We start from the raw sequence: 21,344 nt of genomic DNA, 5'->3' as shown, positions 1-21,344 counted from the left end.
GAAATGTGTGAATTTAGTGAAGATATATCAAAAAAGTGTCAGTACCGACAATAGATATTAGTGTTAAATAACTTAAATTATTTGTGTTGTGTTTTATTTTCAATAAAATTGAGAAATTTTATTTTCAGTTGTTTGTTTTAACTTTCTAGGAACATTTTTAAATACAAATATCTATATAATATATTTACTATTTGTTGGTTTCTTAAACTGGGGGCGAGTTGTCTTAAATGGGGGCGAGCTGTCCTGAATGGGGGCGAGTTGTCCTGAATGGGGGCGAGTTGTCTTCGGGGCGACATGTCTTGGGGGCGAGTTGTCCAGCATCCCATTTGACTATATTGATTCAAGGGGCCTGAGTTCAAATCATTATCTGATCTGTGGCATTTTTCTCCCTTGCCAGTTTAAATGCTATTGGGATACTTAAAATGTCTGTTAACATGAGCACAGCCGTATTTACTATACTGTATACTGGCTAATGCTCATCAAATAAAACATTCCAGTGAAATTTGCAATTCCAGAGCATAATCTGTCTCACAATTTTAGAAATAAAAAAGAAATAAAAGAGACAGGTTTTGAACTATAGTAATGCAGGGACAAATATATATACATTGTACAAATTAATATATAAATGTCATTTTTATCTAAGTTGCCGTGATAAAATTTTCATAAATACTATGGTAGCACAGAATGACCGGTAAGGATTTGCTAGGGGGCGAATATGTCGTTTTCAGTTTATTTACCCTCGGGTTCGTTATTCGAGTAATACATCGATGGTCAAAGCCAAGAGAACTTATCGGAGATGTTTTGCATATATATATAACTTATAAGGAGGTAGATTACTTTGTAGTAAGTAGCATTTAACACAAGACTTAATATTTCCAATAGTATTGTGAAATAGGGACATATATATATATACCTGTCTGCAGGTGCACAAATATGTCTTTGACAGCTAGAGGGCAGGTGCTTGCCATCATAGATTTGCACACAGCTTAGCTGCTTTGTACCCCAAGATGACTACTTGGTACTTCAGGTGGTATAGGAAAGATCTGAACGTATGGTTATATTTTCTTTAACTCTGATCTCATTTTCAGAAGTTTATTGGAAAAACAATATTAAATTCTTTCAGGTACATATCATATGATTATGAAACCAAAACATAGAACTTTACACTTAACACCAATAATGTATGTATTGTACCTTGATCAGGTTGATGTTTGGTTCAAAATGTTTAAAATATGCGTAAATAATTTAATGCAACCAGTGTTTTCAATAAGATTTTCAATAGAAGGAAATATATATGGAACAGCAGGAAACCAATCTCGGCGATGGGTCTCAGGCCCCCAGCAGGTCCAGGGCAGAGCCCGGGGGGGGGGGGGGGGGGGGGGGGGGGGGCAAAGCCCCCCGGCCGAAAACGAAAATTGGCATTTTTGACTCATTTTTCTTACCTCTCAGGCCAATAAATTTTTCACATTTCTGTCACTATATACCAAATTTTACCTATTAAAGACATTAAGAAAACAATTTGTACCTAGCTTTCACTGATTTGTTATATGGACTTTTAACAGACTGACATACAATTGTTTGTGCTAGAATTTCATTTCATACTGAAAATGCTGCATAATTAGTCCCTTTCACATTAACCAGTCAGGAAAATTATTCAAAATTAAGGTGATAATTTATTTAAAAATTAAAAAACTTTTTAACACGTAGTGACGTACAAAAACCCCCAAAAATGAAATATTCTGCATTCTGTAATCTGCAGACTAAAATATCATAAATCTTTAAATTTATTTACTATTTTGTACAGATTGTCAGAACGAAATAATTAAGAAAATGGATACAAATACAAATTACTAGTACATAAAAACCTTCTTGTGAAAAGTTAAACTGTTCTTGTACTTCAAGAGAGCTAGCACAAATAAACGAGAATACAAATTTACATTTTCAATTTGAGGAAATTCTGTAAGAATTCCTTTGTCCCACGTCTCAGTCACGATTAAAAAAATGACTTTTATTTGTAAGGTCTTACAATTTTATCGGTCTAGATATATTAAATATTTGCTGTTGTAATAATCTTGACCTAGCTTGTGAAGTGACAGTGAATGTTAAAAAAAAAAAAACATATTTTCCTGTTCGACATTTTAGGCCGTAGATACCTGACGCTTGCGTCAATGAAGCCCCAAATTCCCAATAATCTTGATCATATCTTGTATAGCTAAAGTTAAATCCCGATCGTTGAGTTGTGAATTTTATATGAGGTTGGAATTATTCGTTAAAAATTTATTCTTCAAACGTTACTCTCGCAAATTGTAGCCTTGAACTGCCTTGTTCAGTAGTTGTAGTACGTATTGGATCAAATCAAACTTCAATTAAAAAGAGCGCACTCAAGGGAAGTTACTCTAGAAATGTAGATAGTCGCGATAAAATCTACGGATTTCGCGTACCAACCCCCGAAAAATCCCAATTACAGAAATTTCATAGCCGGCAAAATTTCTCGTACAGGCGGTTAATTTTGCCGGTTGCTGGCTCTTATTGAAAACACTGGCAACAACTTCTGATCACAGCAAATGCTTGGATTTTAATGATTTTAATGAATATATTTTTTATAGAAGATCAACTTGCTTAGAGCGGAAAAATATATGGCAAGAAATTGGTACTGTGTTTTGAGGTCATACTTTTGTACCCTAGGGTACATCCCCTATTTATCCTTTAACAATAAGGTTACAAAAAGGTTATAGTAGAAAACCATTGAAAAATGAAAGTAGAAATTAAATTTCTGAAGGACTGTTAAGGTGACCTGGTTACAATGGGCACAGAGGGTACAATGGTTACTCTCCCTGGAATAAATTACAGGCAAACGAGACCACAGAATTTATTTAATGATTTGATAGAATGGGCAACAAATTGGAGAGGAAATTCTTCAAATAGACCTTATTTAAAGGTGCTTGGACACAGATTTGAAGTTAATATTTTCTCAAATTTTTGGTATAATATCATGACTTATATGTTTTATAGCATTTCACATGGAAATAAAATAAAAAAAATTATTTTATCTGGAAATTATTGAAACTACAAATTTTGAGACACATTTGATTGACACATCTATGCACTTTCACAAAGTAAACTTCATCCCTAATACATAAGAAAAGTAGAAATTTTGTTGTGCAATAATGAAAAATATTAAACTGTAATCCAGAAAAATAAAGAGTAGAAATGTGAGAAAGCAAAACCAGCTCACCAGTATTGTCAGTCCATGCTCAGTGATATGTGCAGATCGAGTTTACCAAATTGAACACACCCGTGAAACGTACGTAAACTGTTTTTGTAAACAGGGCACGAGCTCTGTTATTGTTAATGTTTACGTTTCACCGGGTGTGTTCAATTTGTAAAACTCAGCACACATCACTGAGCACAGACTGACAATACTGGTGAGCTGGTTTTGCTTTCTTACATTTCTAGAATAATCTGGATTTTAGTTTGAATATATTTCATTAATACACAACAAAAATTTTACTTTTCTTAAGTATTAAGGATAAAGTTTGCTTTAAGAAAGTGCTAGGATGTATCAATCAAACGTGTCCCGTAATTTGTAGTTTCAATAATTTCCAGATAAGATAATTTTTTATTTTATTTCCATTTGTAATGCTATAGCAACATATAAGTCATGATATTATACCGAAAACTTGAGAAAATATTAACTTCAAATCTGTGTCCAAACACCTTTAATGTAGCAGAACATTACTTGTTATGAAAATAAAGTCTTTGAAACCTGAAACTTTTTATTTATTGAAAATAATTACATCAAAAAAGTTGAAAATCATTAGTTCATATGGTATACAAATGATTTCTAATAATTTTAAGTTTTTATTTTTAAGCGCTCACTCTTTGAAATCATGCTTTATATTCATTAAAAAAAATTATATTACCCGGTACTGGTACTCGCTCGCATCAAAATTTTTAACCCAGGGGTTGAAATATATGCTAGCCCGACGCCCGGGGCTAATCATTGAAAGACTCAGGCCAGCTAATTTAAATGTAACTGTAGTCCGTTGGACTAGCAGAATGGAAAAAAATTCTCATCAGTTCACTCTCTTTTCTATGTAGACTGGTTTCTTTTGACCGAGAACTAGTTTGATTTGTTTCTTTCACCAAAGTGTTTGAATCTTTAAGTTACGTTTTCATTTTGCATAAAAAAATTTGTTGGGCTAGTTTGTTTGAGGTTTGGGCTAGTAAATTTTTACTGATCAGTAGCCCCTGGGCTAGTGGGATTTCCAGGAAAATTTCAACCCCTGTAACCCCAAAATGAAAAATAATATTTGTAAAATTATTTCGCCCACTCGCCTCACTTTTTATTTTTGAAAATCCGAAGAACTTTTTTACAAATTGGACTGTGGCCTAAATAGTAAAGTATGACTGCTTTTATTATCTATGAACTTCGGGTTTCAGGGGACCAGTTATTTTCTGCAAAATAGTTCTGCCTTTCTTGCATTACTGTTTTCACAGATTTTCATTTTTTGTCCATGCAAGCATAGCCACAAGATATACCTACATTTTCTTTTACATATCATTGTTTCAAGACCTGCCCATGCTGACCAACATGATTTTAAATGACTGCAAGAATTAATTGATTTTTTTCTTTGTGGCCTATATTTAATTCTTCAATCTTCTTTCATCATACATGTACATGCACGTGTAATGGCCAAAAAAAAAAATCCTCAATCATTGCAGTAAAAAAAAGAATAATGAAAAGAAATTTATTTTATTTAGTAACTAAAATAAAAAAGCCAGACTTTAAGTCATGTATTTTATTTTTCAGTGGGAAATGGGAAACATATCCTTAGTCTTGTCTTAGTGGGAGGCTAGAAAAGAAAAAAAATGTGTGACAAATCTTAAAACTCTGAGCAGAAACAGAAGTTGGATAGATCTTCCTTTGGAGACATGAATCAAAACCCCGTTTGGAATGGTGCTTATGCTCCAATTTTGAAGAGATTTCAAGAAGTGGTCAATGCCAAAAGAACCGGTGGTAAGAAAAAACAGTATAAGGTGGTAATACTTCGACCAAAACCAAGTGGAATTCTGGAAAGTCCAAATACAGTCCCTAAACACAAAGTTAACATTAAAACATATCAAACATTGGCAAATTTTACAAACAGCAGTTTGCCTCAAAATTTATCTTCACTTACATCTGATGGTGCAAATCATTCACCACCTGCTCCTGACATCAAATCAGAGATTTGTGAAGATAATTTAGAACCTTCAAAGATTGTTTCAGGCTCATGTGATGATGATCCAGAAAAAAATTCTCAGAATTATCCAGCATTTCAGATCTTCTCTACCTCTACACCAGGAGAAGAAATACCTCCAGTTTCCCAAGAGATAAAATCAGAGGTTTGTGAAACAGATCCATCATCTTCACTATATTCACAGCCTGCACCTGTGCCATGCAGGGAGCTCGAGAGAAATTCTGAAAATTATACTCCATCTGGCCCACCTCCATATTTTACACTTCACAGATTAACACCTAAAGTCTCCACAATTTCTGAAGTCCTCAAGTCTGAGACTGGTGAAGAGGATCTAGAATCTGCACAGCTCACAACTTTTTCAACTGTTGAACAAGAATTGGCCGTGGAGAACTGTATTTCAAATGATAAATCCTTAGATTTCTCTCAAGATGTCTATAGTGGAAAAGAAGTATCAGAAATTCCCCAAGAAATCAAACCAGAGGTTTATATTGAAAATTTAGAGTTTTCACCACATCCCAAATATCCTTCTGTTTCAACCTTAGAAAAAGGCAGATTTTCTGCTGAGAACTATACCCATACTGCTGAACCTTCTGATTTCAATTACCACAGCTCTTCTCTAACTTTTCACATACCTGAAGAGAATGGAACAGAAACTTCTTCAACAGTCAATGCAATCAAAGATGAGGACTACTCAGTATTTAATCAGACATCACAGGTCCAAAATTCAGAACACAGAAGTACATCAGATGAATTAATATTGACTGAACATCTTGTTCCAGTAACATTTAAACCTGCAATTACTGACCAAATAGAATCATTCGAGAGAGAACCTGGTCATACAACTGGACATGCTTTAGTAAGACTTTGCATTTATAATACAATATTTTTGAATAAATGCCCCTCTTTTTATATCCTTGTTTGGTAATTTGATGAAAAAAGTATTCCAAGCCAAGTTACCAAGCTTGCTTGATTTGACCATGCAGAACTAGCAATCTTTAAATGACTCAATTTGTAAATTTTTGCAACGAAAAATAAACAAAATATTATCATTCACAACAGATTTTCATGATCTAGTGAATGAGTGATTGAATTAAAATAGAATTGCTAGTATTAAAGAGAGATTTTTGTATTCAAATGAGAGGCCCATTGCAAACTTGACAGCAAACATTAAAAAGCTTTTTTAAATATAATCTTCTGATCAGTATAACTTTAATCCAATAATTGAATAATTTTATTTGCAGGATGCAACCAATGTGCAACCAATATGTAAGTCCCTAGATGAATTTATGCTGACGGGAAAGTTTTTTAAATGTGGATTGTGTGATTCAGCATATAGGGAATTCCATGAGTTGGGGAACCATTTTAGGGCCAAACACACCCGAACATGTCTTGTTTGTTCAAAACCTGTACCTCTTTTGACAGACATGCAAACTCACTTGACTCATTGTCAACCAACGCAGCAAGGTCCTTTATTTGCAAATTGCCAAATATGTTCAAAGCAAGTAAGAGACAAGTCACTGGGCATACACTATAGGGTCCATGGACTCAGACCTCAGGAGATAGTATTTAGATGTGATACATGTGGTAAGGATTTCCCATTTTGGAAAAGAAACAGTGATTGTGTGCACTTAGATGGTCAACCTTCCACCAGCAGAAAAATGATTTTAAATTGCCGTTTCTGCAAAACCCAGTTTGAGATATTGCAGCCATTTCAAGACCACTTGAAAGAAGTTCACGCAGTAACTGGGCCAGAAATATTCCCTTGCAATATATGTTCAAAGATTTATAGTCGTCAGTGTTATTTACAGAGGCACCTGGAGTGCCATGAACGAAGAAAGCAACGCTTGATCGAACGGGAAATACAGCGTGAGATCGAACGGAAAAGGTGTCGTGAATATCAGAAGCGTCTAAAGGCTCTGAAGAAACGTGATAAAAGCAAGCTCAGGAGGTGTACTGTTTGTAAGAAATTTGTCATTCAAGCAAGGAAGATTTCAGATCACCTAGAAAAAGATATGCTCCAAAGCAAAGAGCATAGGGAGGTAAACAACCTCAATTTTATGTGCACAAAATGTAAGGAACGAGCTAAGTTTAAATTAACTCTGTTGAAATATAGGATGGTCCAAAAAGTCCACAGATGTCAGGTTTGTTCAAGAACATTTGTTACGTTCTTTCACTTGACATCACATATGAATAGTCACGTGTCTAGCACAGAAAAGACCTGTGTTATCTGTTGGAAGACATTTAGTCAAAACAGAAGTCTAAGGCTTCACATGAAAAGTCATGCAGTTTCTCACAGGTTTTCTTGTAAATTGTGTAGGAGAAAATTCACTTATCGCCATCAGCTTAACATCCATAATCAATTACATTACAACCCAGCACTTTTCTGTTATGTCTGTTGCCAGGACTTTGATAAACTTTACCGATTTGTTGTTCACAAGAAAAAGGATCCTAAAATGCACAAAAGGAAATCCTATCCAAAGGAAAAAAACCTTCATGCTATGAATCCTGGAAACCAGACAGCATCTTATAAGTGTGTTGTCTGCAAGGAAGAATTTAGGTACAAGAAATGGTTAGACTATCATCAAATGACAACTCTGGACTTGAAGCACAATAGATTTTGCTTTGTGTGTGGAAAAATGTTCAAACTACCACGAATGTTGAGAAAGCACATGAAAACTCACCCAAAAGAGCCAGAAAAATTGAGAAAATCTTTCCTTTGCCACATCTGTGGTAAGCTTTTCATGCAAAGAACAAATCTGTGTTCCCATATAAAGGCCCACACTGTGAAAGAAATTAAAAACCCTGGGACACAAACACGGTCCCCAGACAGAAGTTCTGTGTATGAGTGCGGTCTCTGTATCAGGGTGTTTTCTAGGAAGAAAGAAATGTTGATGCACAGAAAGGTACACGAAAGACCTGTCAGTCACAAATGTGAAGCTTGCAATGCTGTGTTTGCCAGTCTGTCTGCGTTGAGTCACCACAAGCATAAAGTACATCACATTGAATTTAAGCGAATTTGTTAATCAGCAATGCATATGTGAAAAACTGAATTTAAGGGGAAATATGTTTTTATTTAACAGATTCGTACATGTAGATGCTAAATGAGTACATATTAGTATACACTAATGTCAACATATTGATCACTGTTAATTATTGGAAATATATCCTTATATATTACAATATAGTAGAACCAATGACAGCTTTTGTTCTTTTAAAATATATTGAAAAATCAAGGTGGTTAGAAAAAAGTTTATTGAATGATGAGGTTTAAAGCTGAGTTGAACTTTTCACTACAGCAAAGGAGAGTACAGGGCATCATAGTTTATCAAAGGTTAAGGATTAATATGAGTTCAATTTATCACTAGAGCAAAGCAAAAACAGATCCAGCACTGGCCCACCAGGCATGTCCCCCCCCCCCTTTTTTCAATTATTTTTGTTGAAATTTTGATTGTATATCAAGCATACAAGTATATACCTTCGGTTTAGTCCAGTTTAGTACATAAATTGATAAAATGATACTCTCCCCCTGTAGGCCACAGTAACCTACCCTCAAAATTTCTAGTTGTATCTGAATATTTAGAGTACAAAGAGCCTTGAAATCATTAAATTTGGTCAGTTGAATCACTTGGGTCCATGTACTATGTAAACCAAAATGTAGGTAACTTTGACCTACTTTTGGGATTTCATTTTTGTATCAGCATATTTCAGATCATAATTAAGAGATTTATAATCAATTAACCTTGTCAGTTGATGCATCTTGGGCTCTTGCGTGTGATATCAATTTGAAAAAGTATGTGACGGTGAATTATGTTTTAAATTTCAAGGCTTCAACTAAATATGAAACTGAGTGGCCTAGAATTAAAAAGATAGGGTACGTTGTACAATTCATCAGAAGAGTGATTCTAAGCCCTAGGGCTTGTTACATTTGGATATATTGCATCTTCATTTCTTTTCTCTTATTTTGATGTGGACATCAAATTTATTAAATACCACATACTGTATACAGGAAAATTTTTGCCCCTTTTTAATTTTTGCCCTGCACATAGGTGGGCAAATTCAAAAAACAGTATAATTTGTTAAACAGAATGTGACTGAGTGAATTTAAAATGGGGCAAAATTGTTTGCAAGTGTGAGAGGGCAAAAATAATACGGGGAAAAAATAAAACTATACACTAGCAGGAAATTTTAGTGGGGTGCTAACTTAGGCTTATTTTAGCAGTTTTGAAGTAGCCCGCTAATAGTTTATTCGCTGCACCCTGGCAAATGAGTACATGTAACAAATAGTAGAAACATAACTTTGGACAATCTGTTATTAAACATAATATCTTTCATCTGGTGTTGGTTTTTACTCAAACTCTTGCCTGAATTGGTATTCAAATGTATATTTAACGTACTGAAAACTCATTAGTATGAAACAAACTTCCTCTCTTTTACAACATCTTAGAACTGTGTGTCTGCCAAAATTATTAGCATACCTTTGAGCAAAAAAAAAAAATGCCAAATTTCACACACTTGAATCTACACTATCTGAGGATGCTTCTATATATATGACTAAACATGGCTTTGCTTTTCTTGAGAGAAAGATTTTTTCCTATATTCCTGTAAAATACATTGATCCCCCAGTGTGGCCCACCCTACCCCCAGGGTAATGCTTTGAACAAACTAATGAATCTACATGACCTGAAGATGCTTCCATATAAATATGACTAATCATGGCTTTGCTGCTCTTCATCAGATTTTTTCTTGTACATGTATATATATTCCTATGTAAAACTTTGAACCCCCCCCCCCCCCCATTGTGGTCTCACCCTACCCCCAGGGGTTATGATTTGAACAAATTTGAATCTACACTACCTGAGGATGCTTCCGTATATGGCTTTTCTGTTTTTGAGAAGATTTTTAAAGATTTTTCCTATGTAAAACTTTGACTCTCCCCCCATTGTAGCCCACCCTAGCCCCTGGGGTCATGATTTGAACAAACTTATTTAAATCTACACTATGTAAAGAAAGATTCCTTTAAGTGAGTCAATATTTTTGGCCCAGTGGTTCTTGAGAAGATTTTTTAAAACATGCCACCAAATTTTCACTATTTCTGAATAATCTTCCCTTGAATGAGGGCATGGCCCTTCTTTTGAATTCCCATTACCCAAGGATGCTTTGTGGCAAGTTTGGTTGAAAAGTTTACAGACGAACAGACAGACAGACTACACATACGGACAAAATGTGATCAGGAAAGCTCACTAGAGCTTTCAGCTCAGGTAGCTTTCAGCTCAGGTGAGCCAGAACTCACATGATTTAAGCTCAGACAAGCTAAAAAATCATTACCATATTTAGCATGGACTCTTCATTTCACAGAAACACAACACTAATGCTCCTCTTTATTTTTATTCACTTATTAAAAAATATAGTATTCAATACCAATATTTCAACAACCAAAAAGATACAATGGTTATGAAATAATTATACATGGCACTGTTCATCTTGTGGTCTCATTACATTATGTAGAATATATTCTGCTTTCATTTCTTTTCAAAAGTCTTCTTGAATTTTCCCCAATTCTGCACACGTTTTCTCCAATCATTTTATTTTCCTGTCCTTGTCATCCATTTCTCCTCTCAAAAGATCCAGTAGCATATCTTTCATTAACATGTCAATGCATTCATTCACAAATTTTCAGGTGTATTCAAGGTCTTAACACAAAAAAGTGAAATGTGTTGCTAATCCAGAAGCCAGTGTAAACTTCCAAGTCTGCAGAGCAAACCAAGATGAAACATGGTATTCATAATTTCTTCTCGATCTTTTCTAACTAAGAAGTTGTAAGGCTTTGAGTAGCGGATTACACTTCTCTCATTTTCCACTGAATGACCGTGTGCTAAGTTTGATAAATGCTCTCTGTCCAACTTCAAACACGTGAAAATGATCTGCAATATTGATATACAGTAACCATATTATATTTATCTTATACAAGTAAATGTGAAAAAATACTTTACATGGACTGATTTCAGTATGTTTCATACATTGGCATCATAAGTACTTGTTTGTACACTGAGCCTTTCCCATGGCATGACTTACTAGTATCATGACATTGCTGTTCTTGAGAATAAGATTTTTAAATATTTTTCCTATGTTTTACTATGTCAACCTTTGATTGCCCATTGATACCCCACCCTACTGTCAAAAAGCTAATTTTTACATGTTTTGTCTTTTCTAGCCCAGTGGTTTTCTTATATGGCCTTATAGGACACCCACCCTATTTTTGCCTTCTTTAATTATCCCCCCCCCCCCTTGCATGAGGATGTGGCCCTTCAATTGAACAAAGTTCAAAATGTGAAAATGTGAAAAGTAAACAAAATACATATGGCCAATTGACAAAATTTAATCAGAAAAGTACATTGAGCCTTTCCAGCATTGATATTAATTTAAATTTACTAACCGTGTTCTTAACACAAATTATTCCTAAATTTGTATCTTGTAAAGCAGACTTTTTCCATTCCACTAAGACCTCTCCTCCATGCTGCCCTAACAAGCTCTCTACAGACTGGCCTGTAAACTTTAGGTTTCTGATATTGAAATCAGCAGTAGTTTTTACTTCATGTGAAAGCGACCACCTCTTCACCTGAAATTAGATTTTTGATGTGCTTAGTTTTAAAATCTACAAATCTGATTATTAACCAGAAGTCTATGATGACACTCTAGCTCTACTTATTTGTAATAAAAGTAAAGGAAAACAGTTTACAAGCACCTGCACTTGAAAAAAAAATCTTAATTAAATGTACAGAATCATGCAGCCTGATGTTTTTAATCTTGAAACAATTGCAAGTTTTGACATCAAATGAAATGCAGGCATAGCAGTTTGATAGATATTTTCACATAATTTATCCTTTTTTAGCTGGGTTCAATGCTCAGAGAGCATTAACTCCCTACTGTCCCTGTGTGTCAACTGGATATGCTGACTGCACCACTGCCAAATTAAATTTACAAAATACACTCAAACCTCATTATATCGAACTCAATGGGACCAAGAAAAAACTTCGAGATATCCGAGGATTTGAGATATCGAGGGTAAAATACTTGAAGAATAAGTAGTTGGGACTTCGATCCAAATCACTTCGACATAATCATGTTCTTCGAGATATCAGTGTTCAAGATACCGAAGTTCAACTGTATATAAACATGTAGTACAGTACTTACCGTAATACGTTTACAGTATACATTAATCAAAATTATAATCATTAACAGATACCACTTAGAACTTTTATACTAACCTCTCCTACAGTCACTGTCAGTAGAGAAGAATTACTTTTAAAACCACTGTGACATTCCCCCTGTAACCTGTATCTCAGATCTGGAACACTAGTTGTAGCTACTCCATCAAGCATCATCTGCATTTTCGGTAAAGCATTTCCTCTCCTGCAAAATTTGAGTTGACTCCCTTACTTCGTTTAATTAAAAGACCATTTTCTTTTTAGAATTTGATAAATAAGAAATTATATTCAAAAGATGTCTCATAAAATAAAATATGCTTCAAGATATGGTGGTGTATGTTTTAATTTATTTTTTTACTCTCATGATAAAATCATCAAATGTAATTGGTCTAAAAACCTTAACTCTTTTGTTATGAAAGCAATAAAACAAGACATGTTTGCGAAACACTGATGCCCTCAATGGAAACTTATAGCAAAGGTTATACTTTCTCAAATGCAAATCAAATATGTTGGTACCCAAAGTAAGGTCTTGTCTCGAGGAATAAACCTGTGAAATATGAAACCCTAGCAGCAACCGTTAAATAGATATGGAAAAGGTAAAAGTTTTTCAAAAGTATGTCAAACATCAAGGTCAAAATTAATGGTGCCCAAGGAAAGGCTTTCTCCCAAGAAATACACAGGTGAAATATGAAAGCCAAAGCACCAATTGTTCAAAAGTTATGACCAACGTTAAAGTTTTCCAAAGTAGGTCAAACTTCAAGGTCAAAGGGTCAAAGTTGTTGATATCCAAAGAAAGGTCTTGTCACAAGTATTACATATGTGAAAAAATTAAGGCCCTAGCACCAACCATTCAAATGTTATGGCCAAGGTTAAAGTTTTTCAAAAATAGGTCAAAATTCCTAGGTCAAGGTCAAAGGGTCAAAGTTGTTGGTATCCAAAGAAAGGTCTTCTCACAAGGATAATATATGTGAAGTATGAAAGCTCTAACACAAACCATTCAAAAGTTATGGCAAAGGTTAAAGTTTTCGAAAAGTAGGTCAAACTCCAAGGTTAAAGTTTTCCAAAAGTAGGTTTAACTCCAAGGTCAAGGTCAAAGGGTCAAAGTTGTCGGTACCCAAAGGAAGGTCTTGTCACAAGGATTACACATGTGAAATCCCTAGCACCAATTGCTCAAAAGTTATGGCTAAGGTTAATGTTTTCCAAAAGTAGATCAAACTCCTAGATCAAGGTCAAAAGGTCAAAGTTGTTGGTATCCAAAGGAAGGTCTTCTCTCAAGGATTACACATGTGAAGTATGAAAGCCCTAGCACCAATTGTTCAAAAGTTAAGGCCAAGGTAAAAGTTTGGTAAATTTTTGCAAAACTGTATCAAAGGTCAAGGTCAAATATGGTGGTACCCAAAAAAAGGTCTTTTCACAAGGATTACACATGTGAAGTATGAAAGCCCTAGCACCAATTGTTCAAAAGTTATAGCCAAGGTTAATGTTTGGTAATTTTTTGCAAAACTGGGTCTAACTCCAAGGTCAAATATGGTTGTACCCAAAGAAAGGTCTTGTCACAAGGAATACACATGTGAAATATGAAAGCCATAGCTCCAACCAATCAAGAGTTATTGGCAAGGTTAAAGTTTTTGCAGATAGACAGCTAGACAGACAGACAGACGGAGGGACAGGGCAAAAACTATATACTCCCAAATCTTCAATATCGGGGCATAAAAAGATGAATTACATGCATGCTGTCCTAGAATTTTTTTTATTTGAAAGCTGTCATTTAAACATGCAACAAAGAGGGATTTGCTATTCTAAGCATCTCAACCTAACAAAGCTCATTATGACACTGTTATCTACCAGTATAAGGCAAAGCCTCACCTCACACCAAAGGAATGTTCTGGTGGTGTTCATCCCTAAATGGTTCATCAGTCTTATCAAGTTTGGTTAGGGCAGAATTGATAGTTCATTGGGAATGGACCTGCCCAAAAAACTATAATCTGGTCAACTATCCCGAAAATGTAGGACAAATCCAGCATCAGAAGCAAGTCTGGTAGTGTGCATCCTTAGATGTATCAATGCATCATCCATGCTAGCTTGTTCATCAAAGGGCTTACAATTATTGGAAATGAAATTGCTCCAACTAGAGGTACAATGAGCAAGTTTATAAAATAGTAACACCCCCCCCCCCCCCCCCTTGAACTTGCTAAAAACACCTTAGTTTAAAAATGGCACATCCTCTGGTCATGAATATTCTTTTAGAATTATGGAATAGTTGTTGACTAGATGTTTCCTTTATACCCCCCCCCTTCCAATAAAAAAATTCATTTGCTGGGGATAAAAAAAACTTTATTTATCCCAAAATTGAAGGTCAGATCCAGCATCAGAAGCGAGCCTGGTAGTATGCATCTCTAGAAGCATAATCCATGCAAGTTTAGCCTGTCACCATAGGGCTTATAGTTAGTTACTTTGGAATAAGATCTGTTCAAAAACATTAAGTTATAACACTTTACTGCAAGTCTCATTGTAAGAGACATTTTGTTTGTGGCCCTTCATTTAAATAAACATAAATCCCACTCACCCAAGGATGCATTGTGACAAGTTAGGTTTAAGTGGCCAACTTTGACCAACTAACTCCAATTTTTTCTCTCCAGAAACCACTTTAATACTTTGCAAAAGCAAAAAAAATAGGATGATCAGGGATCAACAAAATAGTTTTTCAAGTATTCAGTAAAAGTACCTTATTTACTCGCCTATAAGTTGGTTGTATTTTTTGAGATTATTTTGGATGGATTTGCCATTGACCTGCCTATAAGTCGGTACAACTTTTTGCCAGAATCAGTTGACAATTTCAAATCAATACTCTAATGTTTTAACCTGGTTTTAATTAATATTTTTAGAAATAACGCCGATATTGAATTTTAAATCATTAAGAAAAATACCTAATGCACACTTAAGATAAAAATAAAGTGATTTAAATATGTAAATACTTGTACTTTATGTATAATCTTAGATTACATAAATGATATAATATATCCAGACTGTTCAAAGATAATCGTGGGAAATGTTTGTAAAATACTACATTTCACCATCCAGAAAAATACTAATCTTTTTATGACTCGCCTATAAGTCGGACATAGAGTTTTGGACCAAAATTAAACTCCCAAAAAACCTACTTATAGGTGAGTATATTCAGTAGATCTATTTACTTGCCCTTACTTGCCAGTGCTTTTACACTCCCATAATTTATCACTTACACCATGCAGTCTAAACAAAACAATTGTGCTTGAGCACATGTAGTAACCCCATCACATATCCTTTCACATTGGCCTCTCTTGGTCATTGAAGAACATTTATTGTACAAAGATGTGGTATTTTTGTCTCATTTTCAGCGAGTCAGTTTTGTTGTGCGTCCTGGGTAAATTATTCACTAATTTTGCAGAGGATGCATGAGTTCAATAAATGTGCATCCAGATGAATGCAATCAAATTAGAAAGATATATGTATTGTTTTCATATTTTTGGGAGGTTACAAAATTATTGATTATATCGTATCTACATGCTAAAATATGCAGGAGCGATTTTTTGGACATATTCTGGTACACAATATAGAGTAAAATATGCTTATAATGAAGTGTCAGGAATGGACGATTTTGCTTTGTTATATATCCGACCAGTCACGATAGCCTTGTGGTAGGGTGCTCGCTTCTTGATCAGAAGGCCCAGGTTTGATTCTCGTTCGCCGAGCCATGTCAAACCTTAGACATAAACAAAGGTAGTGACTGTTCCTTTGCCAAACGCTCGGTACTAGAAGTGAAAGTCCTGGGTCTTTTGGATGAGACCTTAAAAATCGAGATGCTATGTCACTGTAGGCATTGGCACGATAAAGAACGCTCACTGCTCAGTGGCCCTGAGTGCCTAGTATAAGTTTAAATTTGAAGCCCTTCACTGGCATATGGTGAAATCACTATAAGATTGAGTGAATTAAAAATTCTCAAATGGGGATGTTAAACAACAATCAATCATTATCGGTATATCTTTTAATTTCAAAATGTATTGAAAACCATGGGGAATGAAAATCACTTCACTGTATACGTCAGTTCATTATGAGTGTGTTCGCTATAAGCGTGTTTTACTGTATATGATATAAGCTACCTGGCCAACAATTTAGGTCAGGTTTCACAACTCACTGTTATCTTGGTTATTGCAGTTAGCAAGCAATTATCAAAAAACTCCAGTCAGTATAGTTCACTAATCAACAGAGTCCTGGCCTAACTCCAGAACACCTGATCCCAGGGGTCATAAAATACACAAACTTGAAAGAGACAACCTAAATCATAACCATGCACTGGTTTGCAGAGCCCCGCCTTATAACCAGAACCACTGACCCAGGGACCATAAAATTTTGCAAAGAGCACCTTGCACATCACAACCAGGTACTTACATTGTCTGTTCAATATACCATAATATACAGGGGAAGAGAAGCTTTTTTAAAGAAATTTATGCATTTTCAATATATGATCAATAGAGCACATCCAACTCCAATACCCCTAACTCTTGGACCATGAATTTCATAATGCTTATTACTGTACAATCATGCTACATGTAACAGTATGACTGCTTGATGTCAAGAAGTGAAGGCAATTTTTTAAAGATAGAATTATAATTTTGATGGCTTTAGCCCCAGGCTCAGGAGAGAGAAGACCATGAATTAATCACAATTTTTAAGTCTCTCTTTACCAATAGATTCCATATGTCAAAAATGGATGAAAATGGTTCAGCGGTTCCAGAAAAGAAGCTAAAAATGTTCAAATGTTAAAAGTACATTAAATTACTTGAGGATGCACATCGATGGAGGAAAACAGATAGCAATAGGTTACCTTAGTCACTCAAAATAGCAAATTTTCAATAGGGACAGGGTCCTTTTACTGAACCTGGATTCAAGGATTATTATTATTAAGCCCTGCCTTTCACCCAAGTCTGGTAGGAAATGGCCCAGTGGTTCTTGAGATTTAGTTAAAAATGTAAGAAGTTTACAGATGGACACCAAAAAAATGTGATCAGAAAAGCTCACTAGAGATTTCAGTTCAGATGAGCTAAAACGAATCAAATACAAGAGGAGTGTTTAACTAAATTTTGAATTTGTTTCAAGCATAACACAAACTCACATAGCGTTCAACAGGAATATCTTGCTGAAGAACATTAGAAGTTGACTGAATTCCCCTACCATTCCACATCTTCCATGAGACCTCAATTCTTTTACTAGGTCAGAATAATACTCAATGTACTCCAAAATTCCAGTGTGCCAAATGCCATAAATGTGCCTGTAAAAATAAAAATCATTTCATATTAAGTCACAAATAACGTATATGTAAATATAGTATGAACATGATGAAATAAAAGATTCAATGAGTTTTTCTTAGGTTGATATTGAATTGAGGATGATATTTGTTTTTTATTAGTCTGTTTTTCTTCTGGGAAGACTATCTTTCATGTAAAACACACCAAAATTATATCAGGCTGTGGTGAAAGTCTTGACCACTAATGATAAGTTATATTACTGTAACAGTTACTGTACTCTAAAACTCAGTTACAGCCAAGTCATGGGGACCTGTGAATTTACTTCATCATTTCCAAGATTCCTTATAATGGTATAATGAATTCCTTAAAGTAAATACATGTATATCCAATATTCAAAATATGGATTTTTTTCTTCAACTATGACTAATTGCTTGCTAACTGCAATAATATGTTCTGAGAAGTATAAAAATTACAAACCTTACTTTGGATTACAAATTATTAATGTTTTCCTATATTAAACAAAATTTCTTTGAGAATTTTTTTTAGATCTGATGTTGAGATCTTTAAAAATTTCTTCCAAAAGATGTAAATATATATATGTTATAACCTTCACAGTTCGCTATACATGTATAGATCTGTAAATTCATTATAATAGAGTTCATTATAACCATAAAGTTTTACAAAGAATTGTTAAGAATTTTGCCAAGGATACCAAAACACTTCCCTATATCTGTTAATTGCCATATCCATTGAAGCATTGATGTTTGCTCACTCGACCCCTAAAATCGGTAGCCCGGGTGTTAGGCAATGGTAATTGCACACCCCTTATCCCATAAAAAAAATTTCACCCCATATTGTGGCCAAACCTTATCTTCAAGAATTCATGACTAAAACAACATCATATGACTCAGGTGACCAATTTTGCTAATAAGCCTCTTTTCAATGGCCTACTGATGCATCTTCCACAATCGCAACTTCTCGGGCCTTTCCGATTAGCAGAAAAACAACCTCCAGGGTTTGACACTAAGGCACGTCCGACCAACCCAGTCTAGTAAATGCGTGGTCCGGTCGTGTTAAATGTTCATGAACTAGACTGACTGGTCGTGTGGATGAAATAAATGTTAACCCTCATTTCAGTCTTTCAAAAAAATGCTCTAAAATCTTTTTAAAGAAATTTTCTTAATTTCCGATTGCAAACACAGCCATTGCTCTGAAGAAGAAAACTTCCCTGCATGACACAATCGCTATTTTTGAGCCCAGCTGTAATAGACAAGTAGCAATCGAAACTAGCTTCATTCAGTATCATTTGGTATGAATAGTCATTGAATAATATAGTTTTTGATTTATTTACATATATATTTACGGTAATAATTTTATTTAAGTTCCTTGAATTAATGTTCTTTAAAGCTTATAATATTCGCATGTTGACTCAATGGGCTGCTGCCTATGGAACAGTCTGTCAAAATGTTTACATGAACACATGCGAGAGATACACTGTACACTGTAGTATGGTTTTGAAACTTTTAATAGCAGGTTATAAAAAGAAAATTTTCAAGTTTGGTCAGGGCTAGTGATTTTATGGTCAGGGCTAGTCAAAAAATATGGGAAGTAGCCGACTGGTCTAGTACTCATAAAAGTTAATGTCAAACCCTGACCTCGAATGTATTACATATAGACGCCATGACAACCTCCCTTTTCACAAACTTTGAACTAAATGTGGAAAGACCTCTTACCTGTGGAGTATAAAGTTAAACTTTATTGAATGTAAAGATATTACCTAAAATATACTATAGAAGGGACTTTAAACTCCATCTATCCTATAGTTTAATAAATAGGAAGTTGTATGAATTTTTAACATCGGGTGATGTTAATACATTCGAGGTTGTTTTTCCGACCTCTGACGGAAAGACCCGAGATGATGCGATTGGCATCTTCAAGGCATGGAGATCATAGGTTAATATTAAGAAGTTTGCTTAGTAAATTAGCATAATATTAATCATTATAATATCAATGATATAACATACATATAAAATTGTTTAGGTTTTAGAACTATGTACTTTTTAATGTTATGTCAGAGTTGTAGAAAAACCATCGGTCCTGTCAGTATATAAGGCTGACAATGCTAGACCGATTATTTACTAGAAAATGTATCAATCCAAATGACCATTTGAAAGAATCAAATTGATCAATCTTATAGACAACAAGGCAGAGCTGAGCCTTCCATGAGCCCGATCAACTCAATATACATTTTTCAGTAGATAACAGACCTAATAAATGATTTGTTTTCTTGAGGATCATAGTGTGAGAGACATAAACATAAAACAGACGTCCTGTATAGCAACATTTTCAAAAGAGGGTAGGGGGCAGCCAAAAAAAAAAATTGACAAAAGCTAGAAAAAAAAAACATATACTGTTAAAACTCAGAATTAAGGTCAAAATATTCCTCTAAATTGTGGGAATTTTTTTTTTCATGCATAATACATGGCACACTTTCCACTCTACTGCAACAGAAAGTGTGCGTTTTGGAATATGGGTGAGTGGGGAAGGTGGGGGTGGGCACAACATTTGAATGATACTAGTATATACACTACAATAGAGTCTACAGTGCATTAAATAGTGGAGACCCCCCCCCCCCCCCAATGGCCATGGACCTGAAAATTGTGATGAACAAGATGATTGAATACCACATACATTTTTTTTTATTAAATTCAGAATTTAAGTGTCCAAAAATCTTGACTATTGTCCAAATTGTCAGTATCTTAATTGTTTTGTCCAATTGCACACATTGCTATTGTCTTTGATTAAAGATACATTGTCCTTAAAGAAAATAAAATTGTGAGATGGAATGCTGTTTACAACAATAAAGGGCAATTTGATGCACTATGTTATTTATTTTCCTTTCTGTACACAATAACGTACACCTGTAACTGGTCTGAAAAAACTTCATCCAGTACAACAAAACTTTTAACTTTGTCAGAACAAATGTCTGACAGTAATTTAAGAATTTTGACAACTCTGTTATATATAAAATAACCCCCCATCTGCCACAGTGAAATATGGAACAAAGAGTGAAAGGATATCAATGAAATAATATACCAGGAGAGATAATCCATTGATAATGCAGATCCTTTTGTTGCCATTTCCTCTTTAATTTTTGCTATTGCTTGCAAACATTTTTCGGTTTCTTTCACAACAACAAATCGACTCATTGAATCAATTTCAGAAAATTCTTCATCTACATCTAAGCTATGCATGCAACTTTTCGTTGACTCCACCAGAAATTCCTTTATCTCAAGAAGTTTAGACCACAACGTAGCATGATCTTTGATACCTAGTACCAAATACAAGTCTTTCAGGGCTGATTCATATAACTCAGATAATTCTGTTGCTTTTTCGTCATAAAAGATTCCAAAAGATTCTAATTTACAAATATCCCATTCTGAAACATGGTCTTCAGCAAACCTCCCACATTTCACTCCGAAGGTGTAACTGTCGTCGCTTGAGCTTGATCTTCCCCTTTTCCGCATTAGTTCTGATGCTGAAGTGGATGAGCATGGTGATAAAATGGAGTTTGAAGAAATAGATGAATCTGAAGAATTAGATGAATCGTCCAT

At 34.7% G+C, this 21,344-nt stretch overlaps 1 protein-coding gene across 1 annotated transcript; it reads right to left on the bottom strand.

Annotated features, from left to right (window-relative positions):
• Positions 1–10,714: 10,714 nt before the first annotated feature.
• Positions 10,715–21,344, bottom strand: LOC133201430 (uncharacterized). Its single transcript, XM_061337232.1, has 5 exons — positions 20,827–21,344; positions 17,598–17,753; positions 12,506–12,650; positions 11,674–11,856; positions 10,715–11,161 (listed from the first exon to the last, which is right to left on the bottom strand). The coding sequence occupies exons 1-5, from the start codon at positions 21,342–21,344 to the stop codon at positions 10,958–10,960; spliced, it is 1,206 nt and encodes a 401-aa protein (XP_061193216.1). The 3' UTR covers positions 10,715–10,957.

The sequence above is a fragment of the Saccostrea echinata genome, unplaced genomic scaffold (assembly GCF_033153115.1).
Source record: "Saccostrea echinata isolate AGI-Se365-2 ecotype Australia unplaced genomic scaffold, CSIRO_AGI_Sech_v1 ptg000044l, whole genome shotgun sequence".
Taxonomy (NCBI): Eukaryota; Metazoa; Mollusca; class Bivalvia; order Ostreida; family Ostreidae; genus Saccostrea; species Saccostrea echinata.
Note: the sequence above shows the minus strand (reverse complement) of the source record. Positions and strands in the feature narration are given on the sequence as shown.